The 21,474-nt window shown below is 36.9% G+C and overlaps 1 protein-coding gene across 13 annotated transcripts in view; it reads left to right on the top strand.

Moving 5' to 3' along the window:
* Positions 1-21,474, top strand: part of CNTLN (centlein) — a 332,812-nt gene that overhangs the window by 271,809 nt on the left and 39,529 nt on the right. For 9 of the 13 annotated variants that reach the window (XR_011497243.1, XM_070495470.1, XM_070495472.1 and 6 more), the window contains one exon: positions 164-283. The exons of 3 other annotated variants lie outside the window; for them this stretch is intronic. Coding sequence is in view for 9 of the 10 variants with exons in the window: in XM_070495470.1 (XP_070351571.1) it covers positions 164-283 (120 nt within the window). In the remaining variant the exon portion in view is untranslated. Of the gene's footprint in view, positions 1-163; positions 284-17,250; positions 17,345-17,474; positions 17,691-21,474 lie in introns of those variants that run through there. One more of the 13 variants, XM_070495471.1, reaches the window with a different exon arrangement.

Genomic DNA, 21,474 nt, shown 5'->3' on the forward strand with positions numbered 1-21,474 from the left:
CCTGACAGCTGAAGAACCCAGAAAGGCTCAGGGATTGGCTGCGCAAGGCACTACCGAAATTGAGTGTGTTGGGGAAGGGGACACAGAGCTAAAACACGTGGTTTGTTTGCAAGTCTTTGTAAGCAGCTTTTAGACCTCTGGTCTGTCCTTCTGCCCCATACAGGCAGGCAGTATTCCTCCCTTAACCCTTCTAGAAAAATCTAAAAAGAACAGCTCTGGTTTCAGAGGTACCAGGTGCTACAGCCAAGAATCTGGGGACTGCTCTGCTCCTTTTAATCCCACGGTGAGTTGTTCACACCTCTGTTTAGTGCCTTTTATTCTACCTTGTGTTATAATTAGCAGATGAATCTGCTGCTTCTAGATAGATTGTGAGTTCCTTAAAGTCAAGGACAGTGTTTTATTCCTCTCTGCCTCCGTAACATGTACCGTTAGTGCCTCGTAAAGAGTTGGCATGTGATAATGATCACTAACTAATCAAAGTAAATTTCCATTAGGAATGTGAAATTTTAATGATAGTCCTTTTGGCCTTTAAAAATAAGAGTTTAAACAGTTTTGACTACAGTAGTAGAATAACTCTGCTTTCTCCCATTTCTCCTGAAATCACAGTGTTCTTTTTTTTTAACCAATCTGTGATGAGATTCCTCATGCAACTTTTCCTTCAGATGGCATGCATTAGTAAATACTGGCATATCTTAGCAGTAGAAATGTACTTAAATATATAAAATATTTTCAATTTGTGGAGTCTTTATAAAATGAAACGTTAAATGTCCTCCTATGGAGTAAAATAACATCACCACTTACTGTCTCTTTTCCCAAATAACACCACTATTATTTGAACTGTTCGATTACACTTGCCACACATATATATTTTTAAAAGTATATTACTTTATATATATTAACATGTTAGTGTTTTCAAATAAGGTTCTTTTCTTCTCTTCTCGTCTCATCTCGTCTCGTCTCGTCTCTTCTCCTCTCCTCTCCTCTCCTCTCCTCTCATCCCCTCCCCTCCCCTCTCCTCTCCCTCCCCACCTTCCCCTCCCCTCCCTCTAGATCGGTCAGTAGTTTGGCATCTCTTAAGCCCCCGGTAAGGAAGGTCCTCTGCTCGACATATAGTAGAATATTTTTGAATCTCCTTATCCCCTTAAGTATTGACCTTATTTATCAGACATAACGTTCCTGGGCTTATAGATTGAATATAAGGTGGAAAATAACTGGATCTTATGTATAATGTGATATTCTTCATTCCCCTAAAAATAGGAGCTTACAACCTTTTATGCCAGTGTTAGTAGTACACCATTTAGAACAAATCCCTTACCTTGTTTCTTTGGAAATCATTGATACCTTGGGAGTCTTCTCATTTTAAAAATATCTACAAAATGAATGAAATAAAACATTTTATCTCTTTTAACAAAGGTTTCAACTGGTGTAAAGTCAAACCAATAATTCTTGCCTCAGAGGACCCTAAATGATTGCAGAGTATTAATTTTAGTAAATGTAATTTGCCTTTTCCAGATTTAAAATGTCATTTCTTCCAAATGCTTCTTGAATAGTCCCACTGTTTAACTTATGATAAGCGTTCTCATTGAATATTGTCATTATTTTACTCATGGTATAGAACCATTTTTATTATGCCTTTTAGCTTCATAAATCTTTGTTTTCTTGTTTTATATTCAGCTTAGGGTTTTGTTTATTGAATTTTTAGCCAAGATGTAAAATATGAAATAAATGATTATAAGATTTATTCAAAATGCTAATTATTGTTTTTCCTGAAATATTCTTTGAATGTGTCCTTTTTATTTTTTTAAATTTTATTTATTTGTTTATTTTGTGTGTGAAGAAGATTGGCCCTGAACTAACATCCATTGCCAATCCTCCTCTTTTTGCTGAGGAAGATTAGCCCTGAGCTAACATCTGTGCCCATCATACTCTGTTTTGTATATGGGATGCTAACACAGCATGGCTTGATGAACAGTGCTAGGTCCACACCCGGGATCTGAACCTGAGAACCCCGGCTGCCAAAGCAAAGTGTGCAAACTTAACCACTATGCCATTGGGCCAGCCCCAGAGTCCTTTTTAAAAAGAAGAATTGATAACTGGAAGTTTTTAAAACAGAAAAATAAATTTTATGACTAGATATCTGGTTATTCTGGACTTGATGAAGTTTCATGACCTCCATGATAGTGTAATGGGTGTGCTTCTTCACATAAAATAATTTAGCCAAAATTATCTCTTTAAAAACAAACTTTTTATTTATGTCCAAGGATATAAACAATATTTAATGATAAAGTGAGTATCTAATCTCTAGTTGTTCACACGTGACTTATTGGCTTTTCATATTTTTTACCAGCAATGATATATTAAGTGTTTTAATAGATAAATTCAGGATTGCTGTGGTTTTGTGGCTTTTTTTAATTTGAGTAATGTATTAAAGATTCTATAATAGGGAAAGATAATAGATACAGGTAAACTATTTTTAGTATTCTTTCAGAACTTTTCCACTTTGTTTCAGTTTGATATTTAGATTGCCTGAGTTAGAATCGACTGATTCTATTGCTTTTAAATAAAAATGCATAATTTTTGTCCCGAAATCAACTTATTAAATCAACCTCTTGGTTGGGGTAGGACCCAACAATCTGCATTTAACATGTTAACTGGGTGATTACTATGTGTAGTGTAGTTCTAAAAACATTGCCTTAAATTTTTCTTATAAATTGAATTAAATAACAAAATATATATTGTTTGGTGTTTAATAGCACCTCTTACCACTCATGACTTTTAATGATAATTTGACATTTGTTTTTCTTAACTGTGTTTTAGGGTCAGCGTGTAGTTGATACTGGCAGCACTTGCTGCTTAATCTATTTCTCTAATAAAGGGCCACCAGCAGATTAATGTCAAAACCAGAAACATTGGCAGAGACCGGATATTTGAGTCTGAGGAATGAGATTATATCATCCTTGCCTTCCTCGCACATATGACCTTAGGACTAGGTAGGAATGCTCAGGAGCCACCATCTGAGGCAACATACCATCAGTGACATCTTAAATCCTACCACATTAGATCAAAACTTCCCCCTTTTTAAAAATTTAAAACCTTCCATAATTTGACCCTGTTTATCCTGCCTAGAATCTAATCTTCTTTCCCACCACTCTCCAACTTTTACTCATATTGTGTTCAGTCCTGCCTTTGTTCAAGTTCTCTCACTCAACATGCCCTTCCCTCTTTGCTCTAAATCCTTCAGATTTAGCTCAGTGCCCTCCTCTCTCCTGAATCCTTTCTTCAGCTCTGTGGTTAAGAGGAAAAAGCCCCACTCTACCAGTTACTAGCTATGTTATCTCAGGCAAGTGACTTAACCCTCTGTGCCTCAGTTTCCCATCTATAGAATGAGTGGTCATAATGGAGCATACCCAAGGCGAGGATTTAAATAAGTTAACTTAGATAGAGCTCAAAACATTGGTCTATAGACTAGAAGTGCTAAGCGTCAGCTAGTAGTAATAGTATGGCTCTCATTTATCTCTTGAATATTTACTGTGTGTACCACATAAATTAACATATAACCCTTGACTCCTGTATTTTTCTTTTTGTTTCGAGTAGATTATAGCCAACTTGAAGGCAGGGACATTGTCATTCGTTATCCCCAAAGTACTGGCACATAATAGTGAAGAAAATTGGCCCTGAGCTAACACCTGTTGCTAATATTCCTCTTTTTGCTTGAGGAAGATTGTCACTGAGCTAACATCTGTGCCAATTTTCCTCTACTTTGTATGTGGTATGCCGCCACAGCATGGCTTGATGAGCGGTGTGTAGGTCCACACTCGGGATCCAAATCTGCGTACCCCAGACCATCGAAGCAGAGCACACGAACTTAACCACTACGCCACCTGGCTGGCCCCATAATTTTATTTTACTTTATTTTTTAATTTTAATTTTAATTTTAATTTAATTTTTTTTGGTGAGGAAGATTGGCCCTGAGCTAACACCTGTTGCCAATCTTCCTCTTTTTGCTTGAGGAAGATTGTCATTGAGCTAAAATCTGTGCCAGTCTTCCTCTATTTTGTATGTGGGAGACCTGCACAGCATGGCTTTATGAGTGGTATGTAGGTCCCCACCAAGGATCTGAACTTGTGAACCCTGGGCTGCCAAAGCAGAGCGTGTGAACTTAGCCACTACACCACTAGGCGGCCCCCATAATTTTATTTTTATATGTACAATTGTTAATACTTTGACACTGATCTACTCTCTTAATTCTGATGTTTTCCTGTTCTTTTTTTTCCCCAACTTTATTGAGATATAATTGACATATAACCATGTATAAGTTTAAGGTGTACAATGTGACTATTTGATACATGTATATATTATGAAATGTTTACCACAATAAGGTTAGTTAATGCATCCTTCACCTCACATAATTACCATTTTGTTGTTGTTAAAATCTATCTCATTTTTAAAATATTTAAAATCTATCTCATAGCAACTTTCAAGTACATGATACAGTATTGTTAACTGTAGTCACTATGCTATACACTAGATCCCTGGATTCTTTTTTTTTTTTTTTGAGGAAGATTAGCCCTGAGCTAACTGCTGCCAATCCTCCTCTTTTTGTTGAGGAAGACTGGCCCTGAGCTAACATCATGCCCATCTTCCTTAACTTTATATGTGGGACGCCTACCACAGCATGGCGTACCAAGTGGTGCCATGTCTGCGCCCGGGATCTGAACCGGCGAACCCCAGGCCGCCGGAGCGGGATGTGCGTACTTAACCGCTGCGCCACCGGGCCGGTGCCTGGATTCTTCTTATCACCGGAGGTTTGTACCCTTTAACCAACATCTCACTTCCCCCACCTTTACTCTCTGCTTCTATGAGTTTGGCTTTTTTAGATTCCACATATAAGTGAGATCATAAAGTACTTGTCTTTTTCTATCTGACTTATTTCACTTAGCAAAATGCCCTCAAGGTCCATCTGTGTTATTGCAAATGACAAGAGTTCCTTCTTTTTTCTGGCTGAATAATATTCCATTGTATATATAGATCACATTTTCTTTATCCATTCATCCATCAGTGGACACTTAGGTTGTTTCCATGTCTTAGCTATTGTAAATAATGCTGCACTGAGCATGGTGGTGTAGATCTCTTTGAGATCCTGATTTCATTTCTTCTGAATATAGACCCAGAAGTGGAATTGCTGGATAATATGTTAGTTCTATTTTTAATTTTTTGAAGAACCTCTATACTGTTTTTCATAGTGGCTATACCAGTTTACATTCCCACCAAAAATGCACAAGCATTCCCTTTTTTCCACCTCCTTGCTAGCGTTTTTTATCTCTTGTCTTTTTGGTAATAGCCATTCTAACAGATGTGAGGTGATATTTTATTGTGGTTTTGATTTGCATTTCTCTCATGATTAATGAGGTTGAGCACCTTTTCATGTACTTCTTGGCCATTTGTATGTGTTCTTTAGAAAATACCTATTCAGGTCCTTTGCTTATTTTTAAATTGGATTATTTGGGTTTTTGCTGTTGAGTTATATGAGTTGTTTGTAGTTTGAAGTCAGGAAGTGCAATGCCACCAGCTTTGTTCTTTCTCGAGATTGCTTTGGCTCTTCAGGGTCTTTTGTGGTTCCAAACAAATTTTAGGATTGTTTTTTCTATTTCTGTGAAAAATGCCATTGGCATTTTGATAGGGATTGCATTGAATCTCTAGACATCTTTAAGTAGTATGGATATTTTAACAATATTAATTCTTCTGATCAGTGAGCACAGGATCTTTCCATTTATTTGTGTCTTTTGAATTTCTTTCATCAATGTCTTATAGTTTTCAGTGTTTAGCTCTTTCACTTTCATGGTTAAGTTTATTCCTAAGATTTTATTGTTTGGGGCGCTATTGGAAATACAATTGTTTTATTTCTTTTTCAGATGTTTTGTTGTTAGTGTGTAGAAACACAACTAATTTTTGTTTGTTGATTTTGTATCCTGCAACTTTACTGAATTCATTGATTAATTCTAACAGTTTTTTGGTGGAATCTTTAGGATTTTCTCTATATAAGATCAAGTCATGAGTAAACAGAGACAATTTTATGTCTTTCTTTTTGATTTGGATGCCTTTTATTTCTTTTTCTTGCCTAATTCACTCTAGCTAAGACCTCCAGTACTGTATTGAATAGGAGTGGTGAGAGTGAGCACCCTTGTCTTGTTTCTGATCTTAGAGAGAAAACTTTTAATCCTTCACCACTGAGTGTGATGTTAGCTGTGGGCTTATCATATATGGTCTTTACATATGTTGAGGTATCTTTCTTCTAGACCCACTTTGATGAGAGTTGTTATCATGAAAAAATGTTGAATTTTGTCCAGTGCTTTTTCTGCATCTGTTGAGATGATCATATTATTTTTATCCTGCATTCTGTTAATGTGCTATGTCACATTTATTGATTTACATATGGTGATCAAGCCTTGCATCCCAGGGATAAATACCACTTGATCATGGTGTATAATCCTTTTAATGTATTGTTGAATCCAGTTTGCTAGTATTTAGTTCAGAATTTTTGCATCTATGTTCATCAGAGATTTTTGACCTGTAATTTGCTTTTCTTGTAGCATCCTTATCTGGCTTTGCTATCAGGATGATTCTGGCCCCATAAAATGAGTTTGGAAGTGTTCTCTCCAATTTTTTTTGGAAGAGTTTGAGAAGGATTGACTTTAATTTTTCTCTAAATGTTTGGTAGAATTCACCAGTGAAGCTGTCAAGTCCTGGGCTTTTCTTTGTTGGGAAGTTTTTGATTGCTGATTCAATCTACTTACTCATTATTGGTCTGTTTAGATTTTCTGTTTCTTCATGATTCAGTCTTAGTAGGTTGTGTGTTCTAGGAATTTATCCATTTCTTCTAGGTTATCCCATTCATTGGCATATAATTGTTCATAGTGGCCTCTTATGAGTCTTTGTGATTCTGTAGTATCAGTTGTAATGTCTTCTATTCCATTTCTAATTTTATTAATTTGAAGTCTTTATCCTTTTTTCTTCTTAACTCTGGATAAAGGTTTATCTATTTTGTTTATCTCTTCAAAAAACCAGCTCTTAGTTTCATTGATCTTTTCTATAATCTCTTTTATCTCTATTTCATTTATTTCTGCTCTGTTCTTTTTTATTTCCTTCCTACTACTAACTTTGGGCTTAGTTTGTTCTTCTTTTTCTAGTTGAAGTGTACATTTAGAGGTATAAAGGTTTTTACACTTGAGCTATAATGTTAGATTGTTTATTTGAGATCTTTCTTTTTTGCTTAATGTAGGCATTTTTTTGCTTAATGTAGGGTCTCACATGGCAGTGGAGGCCAGTAATGGGAATTGGGCCAATGGCATGCAGCTGCACAGTGGAGGGGCTAGCTGCAAGTGAGCCCAGTGGTGCAGGCCAATGAGAGGAGACACGGCCAGATCTGGGCCTACAAGCAGCTGTGAGGGCCTTGGCTGTCAACGTGCAGTCCTGTGGCTACAGGGTCTTAGCAGAGGCACTTGTGTGTCATTGGAGGCCAGTGACAGGAGTCAGGCCTGTGGTGTGCAGGTGCACAGCTGAAGGGGTTAGCTCCAAGTGCGTGCACAGCAGTAGGGCTCAGCTGCAGAAGTCTAGGCTGGCATCTTGCACTTGTGCAGCTGCAGAGGCCAGTCTGGCTTCCACTGCAAATGGGGCCCAGTGGGGGGTGGGGAGCAAGGAGGGACTCAGATGGGTGGCATCTGCAAAGGTGAAAAGCTGTAGGGCGGAAAGTTCAGTGATGAAATCTACAGGGGATCCACGGCAGCTATCCTGGTCACTGGTTTCTTAAGCAGTGAAAGCTGTCAGGCTCCTCTACAGAGCAGGAGCCATGAACCACAGTTGCTCTCGCTGCATGGCTGATAGTGATAGCCCCAGCCCTTCTTCCTTGTTGCAAGCCATTTCTATACAGCTCTTCCTTGCCAGTCTCTGGATCTAATGAAACTTGAGATGGGTCTTTCACGTGGCCTGAGAGTCTGGGGAGCTGACTGCTCACCCTACTCTCCCTTTCCCAGCAAGGGGAACTGTTTCAAACTGGAGAGCTCCCTCTTGGTGCTGAGCAGTGCTGGCCTGGGGGATGGGATGATGCAGGCAAAATGCGGCTGTTCTTCTTTCCCTTTGTGTGCGGTTATTCTCAGGTCTTTTGCTCCACTGTGTTGCTGAACTTTCTTAAGTGGATTCCTGAGCTCTACCAGAGGTATTTTTATTCATGGATAGCTGTCTAATTTTTGAACTTTGTAAGGGGATAGAGGCTGAGTCTCCTGTTCTGCCATTTTGGTGACATCGCTTCTTAATTATGATTTTTAAACATTTTATAATACAATCCAATTTGAATTAACTCTTTCCATCCTGTCATTGTATAAGAACGGTAAATGACAGCTGTTTTTAGAGAAAAGTTCTTAATAGAAATCTATTACTTATGTGAGTGAACTTCAAAGTATGTAAATTATATCTTAATAAAGCTGTTTTAAAAGCTATTAAAAAAATACATTACTTTTCCAAGAAACTGTGATGGTAGGGGTGACTCCAGAGTATTTGAGCAGCTAATTATCGTCAAAATAATCTAATCTTACTGGAAAAAGTCTAATCCATTCATAATGACTCAGTAAATCTCAAAATTATTTGTAGTTAGCTAATGCAGACAAAGACTCATTGATAAAAGACTGGAAAACTAGATCTAATTAGACTAGAATGAAATAGCTCACTGTCTTTCTCACTAATACTGTTGCTAGCTGGTTATAATAAGTTATATCATAATAATTGAAAAGTATAATGGCTTTAAGTTAAGTGTACATCCAAGGAAGTATTCTTATTTTGAAAATATACTCAGATACTGGGACAATTCCTAACCCATAATATTTCAAGAATTGTAAGAAGGCTGGAATAAATTTTTAGAAATTCAGTTAACATGTAAGTGCTTATTTTGTGCCATACATTGTTTTGACTTACTTTTAAAATAAGTGATAGCCAAGGACCATTATTAAACTGATGCAAATAGAGTGAAAGTTTTTTAAGCTTCTAATATTTTTAACGTTGGAGTATTTAGAGAGTTTTGCACAGTTTGAGGGTTTTAGAGTTGGTTAGAGAGAAACTGAGCAGATTTTGAACTGGTAAGAGAAGGCAATTTTGTAATGGATGGAAAGAAGTAAAGATAAAAGCCAGATGGAAGTAGCACCCAGAGCTGAAAGCAGGCTGATTAAAAAAAAGGAGAGAGAGAGAAGTAAAGCAGAGACACAGCATATGAACACCAGGCAAGTGTGATCATATAAAAATAAAAACTTAACTTGGCTATATGGATGGAAGGTAAAACATTTCAAGTTCATTGAATTTAGTGCAATGGAGACTCGACTCTATATCTGAAAGGTATAATTTGGAAGCAGAGAGGAATATTCAAGCATCGTGAAGTATGTTTCAACCAAATAACATAACATTTTCTAATAACAAAGGCATTTTTTTTCCAAATACACCTATGTGGCTTTTAGCCAGCTAATGGCAACATTACAAAGACTACATATATCCTATTGTACAATGGCAATTGGAAGCATTTTGAATTAGGATGCCTGTAGTTGGCAGAAGTAAAAGGTTTGAAACAATATTGATATTATGAATATTTATACAGGATTACTGCTTTTAAATGAGTAAACATCTACATCTATCCAAATTTTCCCCTACCAAATACTGTAACTTAAAATTTTAACATTTTTTAAAATTGAGATATAATTGACATAACATTATATTAGTTTCAGGTATATAACGTAATGATTCAATATATGTATATATTGTGAAATGATCACCATAGTAAGTCTAGTTAACATCCATCACCACACATAGTTACAAAATTTTTTTTCTTGTGATGAGAACTTTTATTAAAGGCATTTTAACTGAAAGTATACAGGGTACATTGTTTGGTAACAGCACTGCTCATTATGTAGGCTACTTAATGTTGGTTGGTTCTACTTCATTTAGGTACCTCTTTTTTAATGACACTTTAATGGTGCGTGGCAGGGGGGGGATCCTGGAATCCCAATATTATTCAACTCTGTTTAGAAATTCTGTTGGGATACATGAGATTAAGAATTATTTAAATAGATCTCAGAAGCCCATTGGAAGATACAATCACCAATCAAAATCCATTGGACCTCATTGTAGAAAGTTAGTCATACAGCTTTTCACCTGGCTCACAGTTTTTGTCTCCAACACAATTCTATTATGATTTTGGGTAACCTCAAAGCCATGTAGGTCGTCCAACACCCAGGCCTCTCAATTCATGAGCATCTTTAATTCCAGTGATTAGTCTCATGTTCATACCCCTGATCCATAGTTCTTACCTAAGGAATTTTCATCCACCTAAGGGAGCATTTAGAAATGTATGAGGGCTTTGGGTTGTCATATTGACTGGGAGATGCTACTGACATTCAATGCCCAGGAGCCAGGGATGCTTAAACATCCTACACTGTGAAGGTTAGTCCCACACAGGGAAAAATTGTCATCTCCAAAATACCAGAAGGTCCCTATTAAGAAATATTACTCTTTCCTTGTCGTTACTGATAACTGCATTGACTTCAAAATATCTATTTCCAGCGTCTTATTATCTTACCACTATTTCTTCTTGTACTCACACTCCAAGAATTCTTTGACATGATTATAACTTCAAATTCTTTGTCCTTACCACTTTTTCACTAATTACTACATCCTCCTTCTCGTTATGCCCTTGCTTCCCCGCATGCAGCAAGGATTCCATGTTCTATCGTGGTCACTTTTTTACATATATCCTCAGTCTCCTCATCTGTCCCTCTGTCATAGTCACATGAAAAAAATCCAAACCTAGTTTATTTTGAATCTCTACCCACTTTGCACCTGGACCCAAGCAGCTGAATGTATCTAAATAAGATCACAACCATTCTCATTGGTCTTAATTTAACTCAGTAACCAAGAACTTCAGGTGGAACCTCATCACTATGTGATAAACCTATTGTATTTTCCCACTGCATTCAGCCTCTGAGTTTCTTAAGCAGTCTTTCTCCTATCTTCTCAAACCTGCAGCAGCTACCCCCTCCTTAGCTCCTCACTCCAGCTCTTATCTCATTGAGAAAACAGAAGCAGCCTGAAGAAAATTTCTTTTTCTCATTACCAGGCCTACAACCCAGTGGAACCTGTACTCCTCCCAGCCTTACTCCCCTTACAGTGTTCTCTGTCTCAGGATTTGTTTTTTCACCAGTTAGCCAGACTGTCACCAGCCCCAAACCTGGAGTCACCCCTGTCTCTTCTCTTTTTCTCACATTGCATTTCTAATTCTTCATCGAACCCTTCTGCTGTTATTTGAAAATAGATCCAGAATTGCACTGCCTCTGACCACTGCTGCTGTCCTGGTCCAGGTTATCATCCTCTCTTGCTTGTACCTCTGCGTTACTCTCCTAGCTAGTCTCCCCCTTCAGCTCTTGCTCCAGGCAGTCTTTTCTCCGTCCGTTGGTCAGAATGGTTCTTTTAAAACAGAAAACATACCCTGTCACATCCTGGCTCAAAACTGCCTCATGACTCCTCATTACATAATAAAATGAAAAGTCTTCACTGCCCTGCAAGGCTTCCATGATCAGTCTTGTCGTTATTTCTGTGACTTCACTTTCTTCTGTTTCTCGGTAGCCATACTGACTTCATTGCTGTTTCTTGAATACTGCAAGCCATCTTCTCTCTCAAGGTCTTTGCCCTCTTCCTCCATGTATTCAAATAGCTTATCTTTTCACCTCTTCAGGTCTGTTGCCTGAATAGGACCCTGTGAATCTTTAGAACATATGAAATAGAAAACAAGGAAGCTAATAAAACCTACAGTTAAATCGAAATAATTATTGACTTTAATGATTATAGTACTGGAAGTGGGAGGAGTAGGTTGGTTGGAAGAGTTAAGTTTCTTCTTTGTTTTGGTGGAACATCTGAGGATAAGAAACTCTAGATATGGGAAATGTAATATTAAATATATGTTGAAAAGGTTTAAAGGTGACCACAGGATTATAAACAGAGTATTTAATTTCGAAAAAATTAGAAGAAATGAAAAAGAATAAAGAAAGCTCCATCAATTCAATACAAGCCAGGAAGAAGGAAGAAAGGAAAGAAAGATGGAAGAAAGGAGGGAATAGTAGATAAGAAACATGGTAAAATAAAAAAGATAGGGTGATCCAAACATACCGTTAATAACAACATATATAATGAAATTGAAATATATGTTTTTTTTTAAAAAAAAAGAGAGAGAGACTATGAGATTGAGAAAAAGATGCACCTAAAACATAGTGATCCAAAAGCTTAAAAAATGAAAGAATAACAAATATGGTATCCTGGTGCTAGCTCATACCAGCTTATAAGAGCTGATTTTATATCTCTCTTCTCACTTCCACATTCATGTTGGACGTAAATCATGGTGGATGTATTTACACCCCATAAATAGACAAACATTACAAATCATGGCTCCCCCACACCAAAAGAGCTGGTTTACCAGAACACACTGAATATATACCAGATAAATGCTACCCAAAAGAAAATATAGCAATATTGTTTTGAGACAAAATTAAAGACAAAAATCATTAGGAAGGACAAAAAGGGCAATTTCTTCTTGTTAAAAATGGATAGTTTGCAAAGAAAGTGTAAAAGTCATGAATCTTTATGTACCTGACAACATGTTAAGCAAAATTGGCTGAAAATACAAAAGGAATTCAATAAATCTGCAGTGTATTTACTGTTCTGTGGTATATTTAATATATATTATACTCAGAAATCAACAATTCAGGTAGAGAAAATGTGAGTAAGGCTACTTTCTTTTCAAACCCATGCAGAACATTCACAAAATTTATTGAACATCTTTGGCCACAAAGTTCAACAAGTTCAAAAAAGCCAAAAATCATTTAGGCAATGTACCCTCAGTATGGTGTAATATGACTATGATTTAACAAACTAAGTGGCCAAAATGTATCTATCCACTTAGAAGTTCCAAACTCATCTATATGATTTAAGGTTGAGGAGGAAATAAAAAGTAAGTTTATGAACTGTTTCAAAATGAACTATAGCAAGGTATCAAAACCTTTGGAATTCAGCCAAAATTTAACTTTCAACTCAAGATGCTAGAAAAAGAAAACAAAATAAAGTTTTAAATTAATGATGTTGCAGAGACAGATAGTTGTCCCAATATGCATTTTTACCTCTGTCTATACTAATTAAGTTTTTAACTGGGCACTTGGTTTCCCAGCAATTTTCCCACATTTCTAAGCCTTTTTACTTATTTTTTATTGTTATTACTATTTTTAAAATTAGCACCTGAGCTAACATCTGTTGCCAATTTTCTGCTTTTTCTTCTTTTTCTCCCCGAAGCCCCCTAGAACACAGCTGTATATTCTACTTGTAAGTCCCTCTAGCTGTACCATGTGGGACGCTGTCTCAGAATGGCCCAATGAGCGGTGCCATGTCCGCTCCCCAGAATCCAGACCAGGGAAACCCCAGGCCGCCCAAGCAGAGGACGCGAACTCAACCACTCAGCCATTTGGTCGGCCCCCTTATTTATTATGTAACTTATTTATTTATTGAAGCAAGATGTGATGAGGTCACTAACTTCTAGCCTGTGGGATGTGAGTGAAAGTGATATATCCTATTTGTGTTGTGGCTTTAAAGGAAAGGCATATGTCTTCTTCTTCCCCTTCCTCATTTTATTACTGTCGGGAATTCAGATAAGGTGGTGAGCCATCTCAGATTATTAAGAAAAAAAGCAACATCGTTGGAATGGCAGACCAAACACATAGAAGGAAGTCTGGGTTCCCAACATTAGGGAGCTGTTGTATAACCTTAGAATGCTTCTGTGTGGACTTTTACATAAAAGTGAAATAAACTTCCAGCTTATTTGGCTGCTTTCATTTGTGTCCATCGTAACAGCACACAAGCCTGTGTCTTATCTGATATATGAGATACAGGATAGTTTCCAGAAACCTACATTAAACATCATTTTTTTATGTGCAAGAGTAGAAGAATTTTTATTAAACTTAGGAATAAGGCATAGATGCCTCTTTCATTGCTACTATTAAGACTTGTTCTATAGGCTCTAGGAAATGCAAATAAACAAGAAAAACATATAGTTATGGAAGGTATACAACCGAACTGTGATTATCAATGACATGTTTGTGGACTTAGAAAATCCATGAGAATCAAATCATAAACTATTAGAACCTACCAGATAATTCAGCAACGAGTTCAAAACAAGGTCAATATACAAAATAAAGTAGGCTTTACAAGTAATAGCATGTTTAAAAATAATATTTCAAAATTTCTGTTTACCATAATAAAAAATAACTTGAATACCCAAGAATAAACCTTTCAAGAAATGCAAGGAACCTGTAAAACATACTATAAAACACTGAAGGACATAAAACAGAACTAAATAAATGTACTGTTTTTCTGAATGGAAGAATTGGTATTGTAAATGTAAGAATTTGTTCCAAAGTTAATATAAATGTTAATGCAGACCCAAGATACTCACAAACTGATTCTGGAAAATAACTGAAAGAGAAGGAATGAAGAAGGCTGAAGAAGAAGGAGAAGAATGGACAGAGAGAGAGGAAGATTCTCCCTGACACACACGAAACATGCTATAAAGCTGTAGTAAATAAAGCAGCATGATTAATGTAGAAATAGATGTATAGAGCATTGGAACAGAATAGAGAGTTCCAAAAACAGACTCATGTATATAAGAGTTTAGAGTGATTTTGCACTTCAAATCAGTATAAGGGTAAGATAGTGAATAATGACATTGGAGAAATTGCTGTCAATTTAGAAAAGAATAATATGGTTAGCTATAAAACACCCACAACCCAAAAATCTATATTACACATTGATATAAATTGCAAGAATAAAAAAGAAAATGGTTAGGGGCCAGCCAGTGGCATAGTAGTTGGGTTCGCATGCTCCACTTCGGCAGCCTAGGGTTCATGGGTTCAGATCCCAGGCACGGACCTACACACTGCTCATCAAGCCATGCTGTGGTCACGTCCCACATACAAAGTGGAGGAAGACTGGCGTAGATGTTAGCTCAGCAACAATCTTGCTCAAGCAAAAACAGGAAGCTTGGCAACAATGTTAGCTGAGGGCCAGTCTTTCTCACATAGACAAAAAAATGGTTAAACCATTACAAAAATTTTTATAATTTTGAGATGGGACAAAAACCTCCATAATCAAAACACAACACCTAAAATCAGTAAAGGCTATAACTAAAAACCATGATTATATAAAAACACTTGACTGTAGGGAAAAGATACTATAAAGTTAAAAGACTAGTAACAGTGTGAGAGAATATTTGCACATATATAACAGATAAAATAATATCTAAAATATGTAAAGAATTCCAGCAAATCAATGAACAAAAACCAGACGACTCAATAGAAATAAGGGCAAGTAATAAAAATAATTCACTGAAGAAGAAATACAAATAGCCCATAAATATATTGTAAAGATGTTCAATCTCACTAGGAATATAGGAAATGCAAAATAAAAATTAAACATAATCTCATGTCTATTTGACATGAGACTGAAAAACTATAAAAGATGTATGAAATCTAAAATTGACAAGAAAAAAGTACTTTCACATGCTTTTGAAAGGAATGTAAATGGATACAACATTTTGAAGAGTAATATGGCAGTTTCTTTCATAATTTAAAATGCACATAGGATGGTTCTTTGAAAAGATCAACTAAACTGAGATATGCCTAGCTAAAGTGATCAAAAGGAAAAATACAAATTGCCAATATGCAGAATGAAAGATAGGACATCACTACATATCCTACAAACATAGATAATAAGGAAATGTTATGAACAAGTTTGTACCAATAAATCTGACAATTTAGGTGAAATGGACAAATTCTCTGAAAAGTACATCTTACTTATCATGTAAAGGAGTCACAGTCATGCACTACTAGCACCACACATTTCAGATATAACCTAGAGTTTATTCGGGGAAAGCTGAGAGGCAGAGAAGTAGTAGAATGCACACAGCCCAAGAACTTCCACACCTTAGACTGAGTATAAATATTTGGTATGCAGCATGGTCAAGTGTCCAGCAGAGAGAGATCTGCCTAGACCAGCAAGCTGGATGTGCTGTGCAACAGTGCACTCCCAAAGAGACGAAGAGCCCTGTCCCCACAGTGTCTGCATACTGGGGATCCTAGGCTGAGCATTGCCTACCAAGAGTACAGACATCAGCTAAAGGCCTTGCTCTTTCCTCAAACTGACTCTGTAGTTGAGTCATCTCCCTGCTAAACTAGCAAGAGGAGAAAGAAAATGAGTTACCAGGACCATCCAGAATTGCCTCTTTTCATCACAAAAACTGATAAAAGATGAAACTGAAAATCTGAGTAGCTCTTTATTAACTAAAGAAATTGGACTTTTAAAAAATCTAAAACGGGGGCCAGCACCGTGGCCGAGTGGTTAAGTTAGAGCACTCTGCTTCGGCGGCCCAGGGTTTTGCCGGTTCTGATCCTGAGTGCAGACATGGCACCAGTCGTCAAGCCATGCTGGGGTGGCATCCCACATGCCACAACTAGAAGGACCCACAACTAAAAATATACAACTATGTACTGGGGGGCTTTGGGGAGAAAAAGGAAAAATAAAATCTTTAAAAAAAAAATATCTAAAATCTTCACTCACAAAAACACACATGCTCTTTCCAGATCCAGACGGTTTCACTCATCAATTCCATCAAACATTTGAGGAAAAATATAACACCATCTTGCAGAAACATTTTTAGAAAATAAAAGCAGAGAAAATACTTCCCAAATCATTTTATGTGGCCATCATAGCCCTGAAACCAAAACCTGACAAAGGCATTATGAAAACAGAATTACAGGCCAACATTTCACCATGAACATAGATGCAAAAATCCTCAACTGTATTATCATAAGTCAAATCCACCATTATATGAAAAGGATTTTACTTCATGAATAAATTGCTATTATCCTAGGAATGAAAGATTGATTCAACAATTTAAAAAATCAATCAATGTAGTACACCCTATTCATAGAACAAAAGGGAATTTCAAAAAATGTCCTCCTAAAATCATTTGACAAAATGCAACACCCAATTATGGTAACATCCACAAAACCCAGAAAATTAAGTGTAGAAAACAACTTGCTTAATCTGTTAAAGGGCATCTACAAAAAAACCCACAGCTAACATCATAGCTCATGTGAAATATTTAAACTCTTTCTCCTTAAGACTAGGAGCAAGGCAAAGTTGTTCCCTCACTGCTTCTACTCAACATTCCAGTGCGATACATCAAGAAAAAGGATGCAAAAAGATAGAAAGATTGGTAAGGAATAGTAATCTGTTTCTATTTGCAGATGAGGTTTTTCTTTTTTTGGTGAAAAATATAACATAAAATTTGCCATCTTAACCATTTTTTTTAAAAAAGATTTTATTTTTCCTTTTTCTCCCCAAAGCCCCCGAGTACACAGTTGTATACTTTTAGTTGTGGATCCTTCTAGTTGTGGCATGTGGGACGCTGCCTCAACATGGCCTGACGAGCAGTACCATGTCCACGCCTGGGATCTGAACCATCGAAACCCTGGGCTGCCGAAGCAGAGCGCTCGAACTTAACCGCTGGGCCAAGGGGCCGGCCCCCATCTTAACCATTTTTAAGTGTACACTTCAGTAGTGTTAAGTATATTCACATTGTTGTGAAATAGACTTCCAGAACTTTTTCATCTTGCAAATCTGAAACTCTATACTTGTTACATAATAACTCTCCTTTTTCCCCTCCCCCCAGCCCTGGTAACCACTATTCACTTTCTATTTCTATGAATGTGACTGCTTTAGATACCTCATATAAGTAGAATTATACAGTGTTTGGTTTTTTGTGACTGATTTATTTCACTTAGCGTAATGTCCTCAAGTTTCATCCACTTTGTAACAGGTAATGGGATTTCCTTCCTTTTTAAAGCTGAGTAATTTTCCATTGTATGTAATATTATATCACGTTTCATTTATCCATTTACCTGTCAGTGGACTTTTGGGTTGCTTCCACCTCTTGGCTTTTGTGAATAATGCTGCTGTGAATATGAGTGTGCAAATGTCTCTTTGAGACCCTGCTTTCAGTTCTTTTGGTCATACCCCAAAGTGGAATTGCTGGATCATATAGTGGTTCTCTTCTTAACTATACTGTTTTTCATAGAAGTTGCACCATTTTACAATCCTATCAACAGTGTGAAAGGGTTTCAATTTCTCCACATCCTCACCAACACTTGTTATTTTCTATTTTTTTGATGGCAGCTATCCTAATGGGTGTGAGGTGATACCTCATTGTGGTTTTAATTTACATTTCTCTGATGAGACGTGATTCTTTACATAGAAAATCCTAAAGATTTATAGAATAATTACTAATAATAACAAGAGAGTTTAGCCATTTCATAGACTATAAGGTCAAAGAATAAAAATCAGAATTTTTTAATATATTAGCAGTAAACAATTGGACAATAAAATTAAAACTTTCAACTTACAATAGCATCAAAAAGTAAAAGTCTTAGAAATAAATTCAAAAAAAGACGTGTAAACCAGCAAATGTTGGAAAGAATGTCGAGGATGAAACATTTTTGTCTGTTGTTTGTGGTGCAAGATTTAGGGGAAAGTTCTAGAAGTTTCTAATACAGGCATATCTTGGAGATATTGTGGCTTTGGTTTCAGACCACCACAATAAAGTGAATATCACAATAAAGCAAGTCACACAAATATTTAGGTTTCTAAGTGCATATAAAAGTTATATTTACACTATACTGTAGTCTATTAAGTGTGCAGAAGCATTATATCTAAAAACAACCAATGTATATACCTTAATTAAAAAATACTTTATTGCTAAAAAGTGCTAACCATCACCTGAGCCTTCAGCGGGTCATAATCTTTTTGCTGGTAGAGGGTCTTGACTCTGTGTTGATGGCTTCTGACTGATCAGGGTGGTGGTTGCTGAAGGTTGGGTTGACTGTGGCAGTTTCTTAAGACAACAATGAAATGTGGTGCATTGATTGACTCTTCCTTTGATGAACGATTTCTCCATAGTACGTGATGGATGCTGTTTGATAGCATTTCACCCACAGTAGATCTTCTTCCAAAATTGGAGTCAAGCCTCTCAAACCCTGCTGCTGCTTTATCAACTAAGTTCATGTAAATTCTAAATCTTTTGTTGTCATTTCAACAATCTTCACAGCATCTTCACCAGGAGTAGATTCCATCTCAAGAAACCACTTTTTTTGCTCATCCGTATGAAGTAACTCCCCATCCATTAAAGTGATCATGAGATTGCAACAATTGAGTCACATCTTCAGGCTCCACTTCTAATTCTAGTTCTCTTGTTATTCCCACCACATCTGCAGTTGCTTCCTCCAATGAAGTCTTGAACCCCTCCAAGTCATCCATGACGGTTGGAATCAACTTCTTCCAAACTCCTGTTACTGTTGATATTTTGACTTCTTCCCATGAATCATAAATGTTCTTTTTTTTTTTTCTGCTTTATCTACCCAAACCCCGGCCGTACGCAGTTGTATATCTTAGTTGCAGGTCCTTCTAGTTGTGGGATGTAGGACGCCGCCTCAACGTGGCCTGACAAGTGGTGCCATGTTCGCGCCCAGGATCCGAACCCTCGGCCACTGCAGCGGAGCGCGCGAACTTAACCACTCAGCCACGGGGCTAGCCCCCATAAATGTTCTTAATGGCGACTAGAATGATGGATACTTTCCAGAGGTTTTCAATTTACTTTGCCCAGATCCATCAGAGGAATCACTATCTATGGTAGCTACAGTCTTATGAAATGTATTTCTTAAATAAGACTTGGAAGTCCTGAAATATGAACCAACACAATATCTATACAAATGTACTAGAGTAAGAATGGAGGAAAGAAACAGGAAAAGTAAATGGCAAGAAAAGAAATCTCACCACAGATAAATTACTACAGAGCAGATGAAAATATTGTAGTATGAATTAAAAATATTAATGAAATAATTTCCTCTAAAAAGCATGTGTTTAAGGAGGAAATAGGTGTAAGAATTTAGGGAAAATATGGTGAGACATAGGAATAGATGAAAGCAAGTTGGCGCACAAAGCAAAGAAGTAGAAATAAATAAAATTATCTCAAAAAAATATATATATATTACTAGTTTCATATGAATGTGTGTATAAATATGTTGAACTTATTGCATTTAATGTAAACTAAAGGAAAAATAACAAATTGTAGATACACAAAACAAATGGGGATGGATATTTAATTTAAATCATGTTGAGCAAAAGAGTCAGACATGAAAGAGTATGTAGTGTATTATTCCATTTATGTGACATTCTAGAACAGGCAAAATTAAGCTAAGATGATAAAATCAGAACAGTGCTGTCTAAGTGTGGGAGGAATTGCTTAGAAAGAGGCATCAGGCCAATTTCTGGAGTACGAAGATGTTTTATATCTTGAGCAGGGTGGTGGCTACATGGATACATACACCATCAAAGCTCATTAAACTAACACTTAAAATGTGTTAGTTAGTTCATTCTAATTATGCCTCAATTAAAAAAAAAACATATTGAGGGGGCTGGCGCAATGGCCAAGTGGTTTTAAGTTTGCATGTTCCACTCTGGCAGCCCAGGGTCTCACTGGTTTGGATCCTGGACGCAGACCTAGCACCACTCATCAAGCCATGCTGAAGTGGCATCCCACACAGCAGAACGAGAAGGACCTGCAACTAAAATATACAGCTATGTACTGGGGAGCTTTGGGAAGAAGAAGAAAAAAAAGTGGCAACAGATGTTAGCTCAGGTGCCAATCTTAAAAAAAAATGACATATTGAGGAAAAAAGGATTTATGAAGCAAGTGACAGAGATTCAACGTATGCATAACTGAAGTCTTCAAAGAAGAAAACTAAAATAATGGAACAGAACAATATTGAAGCTATAATCCAACAAATGACTTCTAAGAACATAACATGAACCAGGGGAAATTGATTTAATATTTCATACCCTGGATATGTTCTAGTAAAGTTTCCGGACTCAAAACAATAAAGAACAACCAAGTAAAAAGTTCATGTCATGTATCGGGGGGAAAAAGCAGAGATGAGAAACTCCGAAAGGCATCTCAGCCCCAGAGCTCCCTGCAAGATGGCACGAAGCCTCCGTTGGAACTGCAGTGCCGTTCAGCATTTCCCTCTGCCCAGTCCTGCCTCCCTCAGTTTCCTATAGGAGTTGTTTCTAAGTGTACTTCCCCATAAAGCTCCTGCACACAAATCTCCGTCTCAGATCTGTTTCCAGGTCATCCAACCCAAGACGCACCACAAAGAAAACCTCAATTAATTCTGAAAAGTAGAAATGGTGTATATAACCTTCTTTGAGAATAATGCAATAAAACTACAATTAATTGTAAAACCAGAAAACGGAGGTCACTACCACCTAAATTTTTTTTTTTAAGTTCTTGGG

This window comes from Equus asinus, chromosome 23 (assembly GCF_041296235.1).
Source record: "Equus asinus isolate D_3611 breed Donkey chromosome 23, EquAss-T2T_v2, whole genome shotgun sequence".
Lineage (NCBI taxonomy): Eukaryota > Metazoa > Chordata > Mammalia > Perissodactyla > Equidae > Equus > Equus asinus.